Source organism: Apteryx rowi, unplaced genomic scaffold (assembly GCF_003343035.1).
Source record: "Apteryx rowi isolate R43461 unplaced genomic scaffold, aptRow1 scaffold_674, whole genome shotgun sequence".
NCBI classification, from domain to species: domain Eukaryota; kingdom Metazoa; phylum Chordata; class Aves; order Apterygiformes; family Apterygidae; genus Apteryx; species Apteryx rowi.
In genome coordinates this window covers 157,409-173,192 of record NW_020450954.1, presented here as the reverse complement: position 1 = coordinate 173,192, position 15,784 = coordinate 157,409, and the positions used below count along the sequence as shown (strand labels likewise).

General features: G+C 41.0%; 1 protein-coding gene across 2 annotated transcripts; it reads right to left on the bottom strand.

Annotated features, from left to right (window-relative positions):
* Positions 1-726: 726 nt before the first annotated feature.
* Positions 727-7,667, bottom strand: VIP (vasoactive intestinal peptide). Of its 2 annotated transcripts, XM_026085790.1 has the most exons (7): positions 7,616-7,646; positions 7,158-7,279; positions 5,247-5,387; positions 4,734-4,838; positions 2,993-3,112; positions 2,201-2,315; positions 736-1,012 (listed from the first exon to the last, which is right to left on the bottom strand). In XM_026085790.1, exons 2-7 carry the CDS (start codon positions 7,268-7,270, stop codon positions 1,004-1,006), a joined length of 603 nt encoding a protein of 200 aa, XP_025941575.1. In that variant the 5' UTR covers positions 7,271-7,279; positions 7,616-7,646; the 3' UTR covers positions 736-1,003. The 2 variants fall into 2 exon arrangements, with proteins under 2 accessions (XP_025941576.1, XP_025941575.1); XM_026085791.1 differs by lacking the exon at positions 4,734-4,838 and having other exon boundaries at positions 727-1,012; positions 7,616-7,667.
* Positions 7,668-15,784: the final 8,117 nt, after the last annotated feature.

Here is a 15,784-nt window from a genome sequence, read left to right as displayed (position 1 = left end):
TTTGTCTTTTTAATATAAACAAACCATATATATAGTACACATCAGTTCAAGAATACTATTTTCCTCTGTTAATATACAGCATTTAACTAGGGACCCCTACTGTTCCAGGTAACTATAAATTGACTTAAACCAGTAATAGTTTGCAGTGATAATAAAATGATTTATTGTCTGCATATTTTGTAAGTTACATTCATTCTGAAAAAATAGTAAAGTGTCTTCAGGTCTATTTTATATATAAGGAATAGTTTCATCATCAAAGCTACAGACAATCAAATGTAGAATAACCAATGACTTTAGACATCAAACAAATCAAGGGATAGCATTCTTCTGTGAGTGCTTTGGCAGCTCCAGAGCATCCAAAATATTATTAAAAGTAAAGGATACATTTTAATGTTTTTAATAGAATTTGTATATTGTGATATATTAAAAATGTGAAAGAAAAAGGAAAGATTCTGTCAAAGGTCAAATATTTTGTAATGTTTTTTTCATTTCCTCTCATTCTCTGGTAAGCTGCTAGAAAAGCATACCCTTTTGCTCAGGAGCAACCTTCAGAGATCTTTTTAATGTAATTTGTACATGCTTAACACATTCTTTTCCTCATGCTTTTACACTTTTATGAAGTAATCTGGAAATGTATCCATCTGATCAAACAGGTTTACCTAAAGTAGTACTGTACCCAAAATGAGCCAATTAATTAGTAATGATGGGCTCTCTTCAGCTGCACACTCATTTTCAAATTTATTGAAGTAAAGAATTTACAGCATATGGGACTCACAGACTTCTCATGAGTTAAACTGGCATCCATATGTACAGCTTTCAATAGAGAACTCTAGAGTAATATTTACAATGTAAATATCAACTTTTATTACATAAGAAACAAATATATCACAATTTTCACTTCACAAACATATTTGTTCTGGTCTGATGACTAAAGTCAGCTCTTTGAAATACTATGTGGAACTCAAAAATAACTTGTTCTGTCATAGACTTTACCAGGTGTACTTCAGAGGCCCTGAAAAGCAAAGGAGAAACATGTTTTTAGAACAGTCATTTTCATAAGTGGTTGCAACATGGAACATATAAATGCAGACAAGATGTAGACAAGAACCAAGGCTTGCCAAAATCCCTTGCTGCATGGGGGACTGGCAAATATTAGCAACTCCCATGGGTGGAGGTGGAGCTATTCATAGGAGCTTAATGTGTGTTACACCCAGCAGCCAGTGTTTGCAGGATCAGGAAGGACTGAAGGATTAGGCAAAATGTTACTGCACATTGGCCCAATGACCAATAACTAACAATACTGATGAAAAGATTCACTTATAGGAAAATCTGGATCATCAATACAGTCCATCAAAAAAGAAAGGAATAAAAATATTTCCAGGAACAGACCAGTGACCCAGTGGGCCAGTATTCTCTCTCATTTAGTCAATGCCAGATGTTTTAGAAGGTATAAAATCCAGAAGCAAGTATTTTTGGAATAATCTGCCTAGAAAGAACATTTCTTTCCTGAATCCCATCTCTTAGAAATTGTTTTATTCCTTGAAGCATAAGCAGTTGATGTCCTTTCTAATCTTTTGGATCTTTAGAGAAACTACCACATTTATGGAAAGAAAAACAGCATTTTCTTTTAGTCCCTGAAGGAATCAACAGTGTGGAGAAATGTGTGGGGCTGCTTTCTTCCAAATATTATCTTCAAGAGTGTACTTTTTTCTTATTTGTAATTCAGACACAACTGAATACCAAAAAACACCTTATCATCAATTTTATAATACACTTTCAAGAATATCAGGTCTGATTCACTTCTGTATTACCCTTTCAATTTTATGCCCCTGAAAGTGCTGTGAGGTAGAGAGATTGTTCTCTGAAGAAATAATAATCTTTATAATTAAAAATGAGTCAATTTGGATTTTAGGCTACAGTGAATACAATTTGAAACACCCAAGTGAGTTAGGTTCATTATTAACAGTTCCATTTAATTAGGAATTTTCAGTAACAGCAATCAGGGGATCACTTAATTATTCTTATTAAAATGATTATTATATTCCGATACAATCCCTACAGAAACACAGTGTTTCATGGAACATGGCTCTTTCCGAGAAGACTCTGCTTTCCTGAGAGGTCACATTTCATGTATGATTAATCTCACTGGATGGTTAAAGTTAACTAACAGATGGCAACACTAAAGTAAACCTGGACATACCAGTGGGAGGTGGCTCAGCAGCTCATCTACAGAAACATCATCATAGTTTTCTGAAAAGGAAGGTTCAAGAAGTTCTGCTTCATCTCGAAGTTTAGCAGGGTTTAGCTCTTCCTGGCTGTTGTGGATCAGAAACAAATTTTACTGTCCTCAGAAGAAAAAGCAGATAAGCAAACAATGCCTTGTTCTAACTGTAGCAATTGTATCTTTCATTACACTTATACAGCAGTATTTTAAATCACATGAAACAGCATGTCTAACACCTATAGAGACATTATATTTAAAAGCAAAAAGCAGTGGTCTCAATGAGTGAGTCTACAACAGAATATATACCCTTCAAAAACACATACTGGCACTTTTCACCTATACTGATTAGGACATACAATCTTCTTTCCGGGACTTCTAAATGTTCATTTTGACTATTTGCCTAAAGATAAAATTTGAACAAATAGTGTGTTTTCATTATAAAATTACTGGTCATGTTCCATAGTTCTGTGGATTCTTCCTGAAGAGGCTTGCTATAACTAAAAGCATTTTAAGAATATGTTAGAAGCTTTTTAACATTTCCAGATGCTAAATCTCCTCTTTATTCTTTCACTCTAATCTGACTGTGATATCTGTTCTAGTCTGGAAGAAAATGCTGTCTGTATTTTAAAACTATGTTATAAACTATGTTATAAAGTCATTAATGTTCATTGTCTTTTGCTTGTCCTCTTTGTATATGTGGGTATAAATCTTTTCTGTCTTAATACCATACAAGTATGTAAAGTATACGTATTTGCTTTTTTGTAATACCTTCTTTTTCCAGTTAAAACTGAGTTTAGGTATTTCTTCACGGCCATTTGCTTTCGGAAGCGGCTGTAGTTGTCAGTGAAGACAGCATCAGAGTGGCGTTTGACAGGACTGTCCTGGGAGCTAGCGATATACAACAATTAAAAATAAATAAACTAATATACATAATCAATTTAAAAGAAGATAGTATTAAAATGAGTGAAGCAAACTTTACAATGTTGGCTAGCTAAATAAAATCAAACTTTCATTACAGCTTTCATTTCCAACTATGACTTTGGAATTTCCTTTCTTCTCTTGAAAAGAAGTCATTCTGCTGTCACTGCTTACTATGCATTTTAATAACAAGCATCAGATCCTAAGGATCTGCATTCAGTCCTTTGGACAAACCTTCCACTGATTTCTTTCTCCTACACAACTTTGCCATGACCCACACAAATCTTACTGAAAGAATTCCAGAGTTTGTGTCATAGGAATTCTGCATGATCAAATGGTTGAGCGTGGAATTTATGATTTCCTCCTATGCCTTCTCATAGCCTAAGTTACTCTTTTTAATAAACTGACTCTAATCTGATGTCTTCTATTTGTGCAAATATATTTTAGTATGATACCAAGGAGTGCACATAAAGATCACACTTGAAGGCCCTGGCCACTGTTCCCATTGAAGTCAGTGAGGACTGAGCCTGCCTCTGAAAAAATTAAGAGTGTAACATCAAATATTTAGCTGCAAATGCTTGTTTTAAGGAAGCATCAGAAAACAAAACACACCTTCTGAAACCCAAACTTAGAGTCATATTTGTCCATGCATGATCTTGGGAACCTTCAGCTAGTGTGTTCTGCTTTAATGATCTACATTAATTTACAGCATATGAGAAACTGGTCCTATATGTTCTGGAACAAAGGCAGCATTGATATAAATGCTTAGAAACTGTCTAGAGACAAAGGCAGCCTTCAGATAAATGGGTAAAAATGGAGGACCTAATTTTCATTCAGCTTTTGAGTGTATGAAGTAGGCATTCATAAGAACTGTCATACTGGGTTAGACCAAAGTATCCTATTAGTTTGTTCCCAAGAGTGTCCAGTAGCTGCTGCTTAGGGATATAAAAACAAGGGAAGTACACAGAAATTCTTCTCAGCATCCTGCAATCATTAGTTTATGGGCTCCCTCATCCTGAAATTGCATCTGGACTCTTGTCTATGAATATGTCTCTTTTTGAATCCTTCTGTAATGCAGATCTCCCAAAGTGCTCTGGCAATATGTTCAACAGTAGAAAAAAATCATTCCTTTTTGTTGTCACTTTAAATCAATTGTGTGTTAATTTTATTCCATGTGCCCCTGTTTTAATATAAGAAGTACTGAACAATCAGTCATCTTGTATTTAATTTTGCCATTCATCCACCAAGCTAGCATAGAGACTATGAGAATGTACAATTTAACTAAGCCATTACATTAAAAAGAGCAAATTGACCAGATAATCTTTGTAATATTGACAGTATTTATTATCAGTGCTATGTGCGGTGTCTGTTGCTCTACTCTTCACAGCTGTACAGAAATAAAGAGTAATGTATTCATTTAATAACAAATACCACTTTGCTGTTATATAGGATTTTCAATTCCCCCCTTATTATATCAGTTTCCCTGTCATTATCTCTAAATTGCAAAACGAGAAATTGGGTACAAAAGGGTAAAAAATTTCCAATGAAGCCAGCTAGGAAAAGACTCTACCTAATGTAAGTGCCACCTCACCTAACTCGTTTTCTAATAAGCGAATGCAGATATCTCTTCACAGCAAGTTTAGCCAAAAGATGGCTGTAGACGCTGGTGAAAATTCCATCAGCATGCCTTGCATTTCTGAAATGGACAATAAACAAACTCTACAATGCAACCTGGATCATATCATTTTGATAACTTTCATTTTGTCAACATGCTGCTTTCCTTAAGCTATCTTTTGTACATGAAAAATTAAGCTAATTTCATAAAACAACTTCCAGATTTTCACAATATATTTTTTAGCCCTTAGGGAAAGTGAATGCACTCATCATGCCAGAATGGAATTACAATCAACTTCTCTGTGGACATCCTTACTGATATCAATATTCAACCACAGGCCATGTGTTTTATCTGTAATCTGTTCTTCCTTTCCTACATCTCTAACAGTTTGAAAATGTGACTGAGCTAAGTGTTGCAAAAGTATTCTCCACTTTTGGCATGATTCAAGCAATATATCATCATTTGTACTTATGATAACAAAAAACTCACCTATCAATAATTCTGGACAGATCAAAATAGAATTTCTCATTTTCAGGTAGTGTGTTCTGCAAAATGTCTGATTCAGACTTTAGTGACCCACGGGCATGGTCAGGTTCACTGGCTCCATCAAATGGCATTCTGTTTACCAATCTGTTGGAGAAGAAAACCATGGAAAATACAGTTAGCTGAGGATATGCAGCATTGTCTGTTTCACTTCAACTTACATTCAGGTTTGTGTCAAAATGTACATCTACAAGTTTCTTTAGTCTGCAAGAGATGTTAAAATAGTCTGGATAAAAATTCTACAAAAATCACTTTCAGGTATAATCCATACTCAGTGATACAGTAGAGTAACTGGCAGAACAGATCTTCTTTTTCTCTAATGAATATGTTCTAGAAATGTTTTGTCACTGCAAATGATTAACTCCAATGAACAGTGAATGATCTGTGGCAATTGTAATTCAAGTGACAACTGTTAAGCTTTTCATAACAACCATATTTTATATAAACAATGGATGAAATTGTGCCCCTCCTCCCATGCAAAGTGAAAACAGTGTCTGTGAAGTACTTACCTTCCAATTAGGACCTAAAAGGTGCACCAAAAAAAAGTATGAAATGGTTCTTAGGCCCTATCTATAGGAAAGTAAATACAGCCTCTAGAACTTCAAATGAAATATGAAGTGCAGGCATTATATCACTACTGATTCTTATTCTCATTTGTTTAAATTAATTTGCTAGTTGCAAGTTAATAGCTGCTCATAATTAACCTTTTAAAATGTATCACAACAACTGCTCTGTACAAATTGATTTAATACTCCACATTCTCATAAACTTGTTTCATAATGGTCTATCTCCTGCAATACTGGTGTGTAACATTTTATCAAGGACAGTATGACTGCCCAGCAGTAGCGTGGCATCAGATGTTTCTTCTAGTTGCTTTTGTATTCTGTGGAAAACAATAGCCTCCTATCTCAATGGTAAACTGCTGCATGTGATGATGGTACACAAAAAGCACGCACTAAAACTAGGAAAGACTATTGTCATTATACATTTACAGTCATTATGGATGAATTAGAGCTATTAATACTAGTATTATGCATATATTTGAGGCATATAAAATTTTGGCTGGGTGAAAAATGTAAAGTTATTGCAGTGTAAATTAAAACAACTCAAGTCACACCTTTTGAAAATAAACCAGTATGCTGTATTCCCATATTATTTTCGCACTTCATGTTCCTCCAGCCTAGATGTAGAAGAACTCTTTATGCCATCTGATTTCATTTATGTAGACATCTAATAAAAATGTGAACTATTCAAAGTATGCAACAGTTTCTTCATACCAAAACTACACATAGATGCATAAAAATCACTTCCCCTCATTCATAATTTGGGAATTTTTAATATATTCAATCTTGCCTATGTATGTGTGTGCTTTTGAAAAGAAATACAGAGCATCCACCTAGCTGAACTGTGGAGATAAAGGAATTTCCCCCTAAGAAAAGCCAAGACTGCTTTGACAGACATCCATCATGCCCTGGAGCACATTTTAACATATATCCTTTATGTCATTTATACACGCAGCGGTCAGAGGCATCCAGCTCTTGTGGGCAGCACCGCTGCTGCTGGCTGCGAAGCTGCGTGCGGTGCGGCTTTTCAGGCACGGGCCGGCCGGACACCTCTTGGGTCTGGCCACGCAAACGTCTCGGCGCAGAGATGGGGACTCGAGGGCCTCGGGGGGCCCCATCGAGCCTGTGCCAACGAGCCAACACCCAGTTAACTGACATCCCCCGGGAGCGCCGGCCCTGGCTGGAAGCAAGGCTCAGTTACTCGCTTGCTGGAAGCGCACAACGAGGGAGCGGCGCTGAATGAGGCCCCCGGACGTCTCCGCAGCGGCGCGGCGCGGCGCGGCGCGGCCCTTACCGCGGCACGGCGGGGAAGGCGGCGCCCCGCGGCGGCAGCGCCCGGGCCCGCCAGCAGAGGGCGCTCAGGAGGGCGAGGGCGAGCAGGAGCGGGGAGGCGCCGCGGTGCTCCATGGCCGCCACCTGCGGAGGGAAGAGCGCAGCCGTCACCGCCCGCCCCGAGGGGCCGCGGGGAGCCGGCACATCGCCGGGCTGCAGGCGAGCCCCGGCTCGGTGCGCGGGGCAGCAGCGCCCCGGGCTCAGCGATTAAAGCCCCATTTTTTTTTTTATTGTTAAAAAAGAAGGGTTCCCCCCTCCGCCCCCAGCCGCTAACCTAGGCGGTCAGACCTGCTCTCCGCGTCCCGACGGCTGGGGCGCCTTTCCTGAAGGGACGCGGTGGAGGAGAGGGGAGAGACCGTGCTGAGCCGCGGGGGAGCTGCCGCGTTTCCCCGCGGCTGCGGTGGAGGGAAAGTTACTCACGGAGCCGCGAGTCCGTCGGTGGGGCTGGCTGGCTCGCAGGGCGCGGGGCGCTGCACTGCTGCGGGCGGCGGGGGGAGCCGCGGCCTGCGCCCTGTCCCGCTGCGTGGCTCACGGGGCGGCGGCGGAGGAAGAGGAGGATGAGGAGGAAGAGGAGAGCTCCGTCCCGCCGCACGCTCTGAGCTGCCCGTCGCGCCGCCGCGTTTTATAGCGTTTACACGTTTCTGCTTCCGAAGAAGCAGTCACGTTACTGGAGAGACGTCACCCGTCCCAAGGGGATGGTCGCTTTGTTCAGGACAGTCAGAGACTTATATTTAATTCATGAGCAGCCGCACACCCTACTTCTCCCCCCCCACCCCCCATTATTTGATTTATATTAATGAGTTAATTTTGCAGGGAGCAGGGCTCCGTCGGCGGCGCGATTCTGCCTCGCAAGGCAGAAGGGGAGCAGCCGGCTGCGGGGGGGCGCAGCTCTCCGCGGCCCCGTGCCCGCTGTCCCCGCTGCCCCCAGCCCGCAGGCAGGGCAGGTGGCTGCGCTCTCGGGCTGCGTCGCCGGTGTTTTCGGGCTCACCCGGTGCCTCTCTGTCCCCGGCTCGTCCCCGTCCCAGCCCGGGGCTCCCCGCCCGGGGGGCCGCCGCTCTTGCAAAGCCCCAGGCCAGCGTGGGGAGCCCGCCGCGGTGCACCACCTGAGTGCACGGCGGGTGCACCGAGGAGTAGATCTTAAAATCTTTCGACGGACTAGTTTGATTTTTAGATCGTGGTGTGGTGTGTACCAGCCTTGGCTTTTTCATTTAAAATGTATGTGTTCATGGGAAGCAAAACAGCCCCCCCCCCCCAGTCTAAGCTGCTGAAACGCTAGGTGCTCGTAACAGTTCAGCTAATCCAACTGGTGTTACAGGCTGCGCTGGCAGCGCGGGGACTGGGGCTGCAGCTCCTGTTAAACTCAGTGCCCTGAAGGGCAATGAGCGCGGAGGGGGTTAGCTCTTCCAAATTTGTCTCAAGCCCAGACCTCGGGGTTGGAGTCACTGCCACAGCGAAGGAGAATCATTTACTTTCAAGCCTTCGACTTTCACTTTGGAGTTTTTCCTGCCTCAGAGAGATCTGTGGGCACGAAAGGAAAGAAACGGGGAAACAAGGCGTGGAACACGCGAACCGTGCCGCCAGGGTAGGGGTTTTCCTGCAAGCACCTGCTCTGGGTCTGACCAAGCCATGAAACAGTTACCAAGGAATCGCAGCAAGAACTAATTTCAGCTACAAAGGTCATAATACTTTTTTCTTTTCTGTTTTTGCTTGAGCTATTTTGTATCACTAGTTTCCTACTTAGTAGGTAACCACTGTACCAAATCCATGCAAACGATTTCACCATTTCCCCTTACTTCTAAAAAGTTTCCCTGTTTCATGTGTCACTAAAGGTTAGGCAGGCTCAACGGCGAAGATTTGCACTGCTTAATCACATTTTCTAATTCAGTTACATGAAAATTAAGTGAATTAGATTAAAAATGCCTGGAAATTTGTTTCTCGGATGACAACTGTGACTAAAACCAGAGTTCCTGCGATAGTCTAATTTCAGGAAATTTTCCCCTTGTTACTACATAACTAGGGGTCGAAGAAGCAACTCTGCTCTGGCATGGCAAGATGAGCATCAATAGCACCGTACTCCCCTCACTTCTAGTCAGTGTTTCCTCAGAAGTATTCCAGTTAGGGTTTACAGGCGTTGTGCTGCATGCTAGAGCCGGTAAAGTTAGATGGACTTAACCGAAGTGTTTGAAAGAAGAAAGAGGAGCGGAGAAATTCCGGCTCATGGGTGGCGTGTTTAAGAGCTGCACCAAGATGCGTTGCTGTGGAGCTGCAAAGCCCGCAGCTGCCTTGCCTCGAGTGGCAGACAGGGCTAGCAAAGGTTTCCCGCGCACCGGAGGGCGAGGGCGCGCTGCGCGCCGGGGGCCGCGGCGCAGGAGCCGGAGCCGGAGCGGCTCTCCGCGCCTGGCTCCGCGCCCGGCTCCGCGCCCGGCTCCGCTGCCCGGCAGCCCCCGCCTCCGCCAGGGGATGCTGCGTGTGGGGGCCGCGTTCCGGTACGGGAAAAACCGGAGCGCAGCCTGCGACAGGGACCAGAGAGAGAGGAGGCAAGTTCCCTTTCGGCACATCTCGTCTAGCTAGCTGAGCCGGGGAAGCAGGAGTGCGGTCCCGCGTTTTGCCGGCTCTGGTCGCTGGGAGGGAGGAGGGGATGTGCGGGCTACCTGGTCTGTTGTCAGTCGCTGGGTATGTGCTATATAGGAGGCTGCAGTGCCGTGAGAAAACGGACTGCGCTGCCAACAACTGGAGAATCACTTTTTAACCGGCACTTTTTTTACCATAGCATTACCACTTATTTACCATTCCTGGTAAATCTGATTTGCCTTAGCCTTGTGTAGCCTTTTCACAGTTAGTAAACCAGATTGGACAAGGAAGTAACATGGTGTTAAGGATGTGTAAGATGGCCCACCAGAACATCTCTAGAGGTGGCAGAACTCCTGAAAGAACTCTCTTTAATGATCTGAGCAATCTTTAGTGTTTTTATTCTTACAATATCTTCTTTTCCCTATTCTACAGATAGGAAACTTCATAGAAAGGTCAAGTGAATTATCCTATATAGGAAATCTCTGCTGGACCTTTGGGATGACCTAAATCTCCCAAGCACTTTTCAATTGCTCTAACAATTGACTTCATTTCCCTTCAAGACCCCACTGCACCCACCCTCTCCTGCTCTTGAGGCAAGCCAAGAAAAGCTGAACAGGAGCAGATGCTGCCTCCACCTTTCTCCTTAGTCGTCCCTCCCATTTCTCAAGAGGGCTTTCACTAAGGGAGGTCTTTTGGGGGTGACTGAGAAGTGTTGGGGCTGGCAATCCAAATTCTACTCTTTACAGAGTTTTTTTGCTGAATCCCCACAGCATTTCCACATCATTTGGAGATGTTTTGRTAAGAGCAAGTCACTAAAAAGAAAAAAAGAAGTCTTTATAAAGAGATATCTGGAGGTAAGGCCCTTTACTGTAGGAGTCTTGAGTGAGCCCTCTAAGATCTATGTAGACTGATAGTTTTAAGATTGTAACTCCTGCCATCTTCTACTGACAGAAACTCTACCATTTCAAAGAAGTGTCACCTGGACAACAGTAGTGCTTGGGAGCTTCTCAAGGATAGTAATTGGGCACAGGCAACTTTGGGAAAGGCAAGTATTTTGCAGTGGCTGTTGCAGGAATACTGATGCATAATACTACACCTCCACATTTACTGACATTTTTATCTTTAGTCTATGTTAACAAGCATCTTTTGGCTATTTTTCACCCTTACCTTATTTTCTTTATCTTTGGCTTAATAAAAACAGGGTAATAATCATAAAATGGGGAATATTTGGGAATGATGGAAACCCCATTTGACAAGACTGAGCAAACTGCAGAAGTTTGTCTGAAAGCTTATCTCACCATTTGTATGAAAATTTGTGTGATGTGTATACAAATCCAGTATGACCTGAAATAGCTACATCATTCTGGGCAAAGAGATTTGTGAGTTTTCAGGTTTGTTAGTTAGATTTGATTATTATTTTTAGCATGTAAAACTACTGAAATTCATGGACTAAAAAACTTTTAGAGACAAATCCTTAGATGAGGGAAATATGCTTAGTTCCACTGAGGACGTGTTTAGCATTTACCAGTTTTATCATGTAACTGGATTTTAAAAAGAGAGATTACATCAACAACAAAATATACTTTTACTTTCAAAAAAAGAGAGGAAAAAGAATAAAAGACAGTTGTTTTAGGGCTTGCATATAACATAAGACAAGGAAATGTCTACTGACTCATGAGCTCTGTATCACAAGTCATTGAGTTTGCAGAATCTCCCTTGTGCATTACAACTCATGTTCCTGTAGATGAGTTCAGAAACTCTGCCTTTGATCCCACAGCCATATTACATTGATCCGTGATTTTTAGAGCTTATAGAGTAGATTGATGGAGCACTACTATTCAGCTGTTAACAGAACAGCTTTTCTGACTTCCACAAAAGATGCAACAGAAGAAATGTCAAGAAACTGTACAATAAGAGTAAAAAAAAAACAGTAAAACATCATGAGCTGATCTGCCCTTCTCTAATCCTTCAGAGCCATGATTAACACTTCATTTTATCCTCTCAGCAGCCTGTTACCTCACTTGGTCCCACTCTCCCACAAACATTTATATTCCTCAATACCACCTGATCGGAAAAATGGATGGGGTCACTTGCTGAAACTTGTCCCAGCTATCCCAACTCTCTCTGCAGCTATCTCTGAATGCTTCCCAAGAGAAATAAGGAGAAAACCATTCATTCATTCATTCTTTTAGATAAGTTTCATTTCAATTGCACAGTCCTCATTCCATCATACCTTTAGCTTGAGTCAGTTCTGCAGACTCAGAAACGTCATAGTAAATAGAATAAAACACAGACAAATATCTTGTAACTGAATACTCATGACTTCCCTCCTGCAGCAGGAACGTTCAGGGGAGGAGTGTTTGTCTCTTCCGTTACCACGGGTCAAGGAGGTGGAATGGGGGAGCCTTCATTTCCTCTCTCTGCCATCCTGAGCCCTGTTCTCAAGTCACAAGTGTGGCTCCTCAGAACAGTCACTAACTGGGTTAAACTCCTGCAATAAGTAAAGCATAATAGCAAATATGCCTGCTATGTACAACACTATTGTAAAAGTCTCTCCTGTTCTAGGTGATACCTTTGCTTAATGTGTGGGTTAACAATTAGGACAGTTTTCAAAACTACTGCAGCATTTGGATTATGCCCATAACTCCCAACCATGCTTCCACCTTTTGCATTAGTATGTATTAATATATCATTAACACAAACTCCTCTGTCTTTAACATATTGATGATACTTGATTAAAACTTCCCAGTGGATAGCATGGTGAGCAAAAGCAGGAGAGCTGCTGACTCCAGAGGTATTCCCAAGTGTCCTTTTCCCTTGTCTATCATGCTGTCTAGGAAAACTATTGCTGCTTGTAGTTTAGCTCTGTGTTTTCATATCCTCTGCTCCTTACCCCAAAGTCCAGCCTCAGCTTCTCACAAAGACTCCAAACTGTTTGGGATAGTTATTTTGTTCTCCAGGTATTTATGCTGATTGGCATCTGCTTGAACTACTCTTCCATGTTCATCTTGTTCATGGTATGTGGCTGTCCTAGAAAACTCAGTCCAAACTCATTCTCATTTTTTTGGTGAGGATGTGATGTTTTTGCCATCACCCTCTCACAATAATAGACACACGTCTTCTGCACTCATTCATTCCCTGTTAAGATCCATGACTATCCAAACTTTAACAATGGATTTAATACTTCTGCTTTTCTTTCAAAGCAATCACCCTTTAATGCTTCAGTCTAACCTGCTTCAATGATTTCATTCACCTCAAACCTGGAAAACAGAGTGGTCAGCTTGTCAGGAAGGCAGAGTAGTTTGTGGTTTGGTCATGCTGGGTGTTCTTTGTTTTTAACAAGCTATCTGCAATATGTCCTATTCCTATCATTGTTGTTGTAATCTTCAACCTTTGGCAAAGGATCAAGATGATACTTTCATCACTAGAAGTATGTGTTGCCTCCTCCTGCAGCTGCCCCAGCCAATTCCTCTTCTCTGCAAATTTAAAATTACCTCCGTAAAGGTCAAGAACGTATGTCTTCAAGATGCTACAGCATTCAGAGTCAGCTTCCCATCCATTTGCAGCTAAATCAAAATCACACATTTTGCTTTCATAGTGTTTTGAAGTTTTCTGCATAAGTTAAGACTTGTCTATACAAAACTGGATTTTGTATGGTAAACCTTTGAGAAATCACTTTAATTTTAGCAATGCACCAACATATGTAAATTTAGATCCAGATGTTAAGAACTGCCTTTCAAATCTGCATGCCTGCATTTTTCCCATGCCTTCCTCGCTGTACCTGTACTATATGATACCTTGTGGAAGTCCTTTTGCCTCTAGCTGTACAAAATGGAAATCCTTCCAGAATCCCTTTAGACTACCTGCTAAAAGTAAAGCCCGCTTCAGTGGAGCAAGCCTGGGAGCAAACATGCCCGAGGCACCCTATGTCAGCCTGATTCACTGTTGCCACTAACCTTATGGAGTTTGGCTGCAAGTTCATCAAAAGCTTGGGCAATCTGAGAAGCTCATGATGCTCCTGGCTAGAAGCACATCCCCAGATGCAGCTGAGTTGTTGAAAAGTCACTTTTGCCTTCCTACCTTCTTCCTATACTGATTGGAAAAAAAAAAAAAAAAAAAGGACCAGACAATTTGGTCCATTTACACATTTGTAATTGTATGATTGAAATCTTGGATGTAATACATACCATAACATCTGTGATGAAAGGACTGGGCAAATTATTTGATTTTGCATATATACTATTTCCTGTGTATAATACAAAATCCTGGTTCTAGATTGTGCACGTGGCCAAATTCTTTTTGTATTTCCTGGTGAATATTGCTACTATTGCACTGTCTGGGAGCTTGCAAGACCAGACATATCATCTCAGGATTTAGAAAAATCTGCATCAGTCTGGTTGGAAGGCACATCTTAAAGATGCTAATTATGCCAGGATAACTTTATCCCTTGAACTGACCTAAGCATCACAAGTTCTTTGTTTACTGAGCTGAAAAAAGCAACAATTTAAAAGCTAAGGCAGAAATGAACTAAAAATGCTTCAGCCTCAAGCAATTACCACTATTGTCTTCATGGAAAAAGAGCTGAGAGAAGTTTTCTAAAATTGTCCATGTGTATAAAGGGCATAGTGTAATGTGCTGTCTTTGAGTACTACTCTAAGCCTAATGTATTATGTCTGAGAAAATCTATATTCTTATTTAGTTTCCATGAAGGAGCCACTGAGAAGAAATTATCAACCTATTAGTTTACCTTCCTTAATAAATTATATAATTTGGACTTAATTTTTTCAATATTATTTCAAAGTCAATATTTTTTGTTGTGTTCATGGACAAGAAAGATACAGTTCCAACAAAATTTATCAACTAGTTCAACTCCACAGGTCACTGGAACAAACAATAAACTCCCACATCTTGTTTAATTGGCTTCTTGGCCAATACATCAATGGCTCATTATGCTTTTTGTCCTACTTAAAGCATTAAGAATGTTCTAGTGAACATAGCACCACAGTCAATGTATTCCACTTTATTAACTACACAGAAATAGATCTAGCACTAATATGATTCTAAAGGATTTTGGGAGGTGGTAAATATTGTCACAAAGATAAAAAAGATTAATAGGTACAGTGATACCTTTGATAGCTATCATATGCACTATCATCATATGTTACACTAATGTAACATTCACAGGTGCTAAAACAACTTTTGCAATGTTTTCATTTCTATGGAATGATAAAATTGAAATGTTACTATTGAAATGTTGCTAACTGCTGGTTAGCAATAAGTTGAAATTAAGCCCTGGCCCCTAGTACCTTGAAATTCAATAATCTTCATACTCAAATTGTAATAAAGCATGACTCTATAAATTATTGATCTAAATGGGAATTTTGTTCCTTGGAACTCTAGATCAATGACACAGTTACATCAACAGCTGCACAGTAAAAATAACTGTATTTCCACTATAACCCTCTTCCAGCATGTGACTGGAGATTTTTTTTGTTTTTAATTTTATGGTAGTAGACAACTGCTTTATATGAGCTTTAAGTACAATTCCATCTCACCAAGTCACAGACAATTTGTTGTCTTACTTGAGACATTTTCTGTTTTGATAAAGAGATATTTCAGTATTGATTCCAATCCTCTTGCAGTGTATGTCAAGAATTCCAGTGAACATCTCCATGACCATGTCTTCCAGTGTGTTGTCCAGTGCATCTGCTGTTCTTTGGCAATGGTTTCCTTCATGCTGACACTGCTCACGGAAAAGACACAACTGAGAAACTCTGTTATTCAAACTTGCATTTATTGGTCATACCTAGAGGCCATTTTCTCTCATTTATCTAATGCCACCACCAGCCCAGATATGTGTATCAAAGTTAGGTTTCAAAAAAAAAAAAAAAAAAAAAAAAAGACTGTAAAATTTTTGTGACTGAAGTCTGTTTTAAAAACAACCCAAAAACCCCACTCAATTCACATGGGACAAAAGCTGCTAAACATTTCTGACCGCTGAAATAATTAAATGCAGAT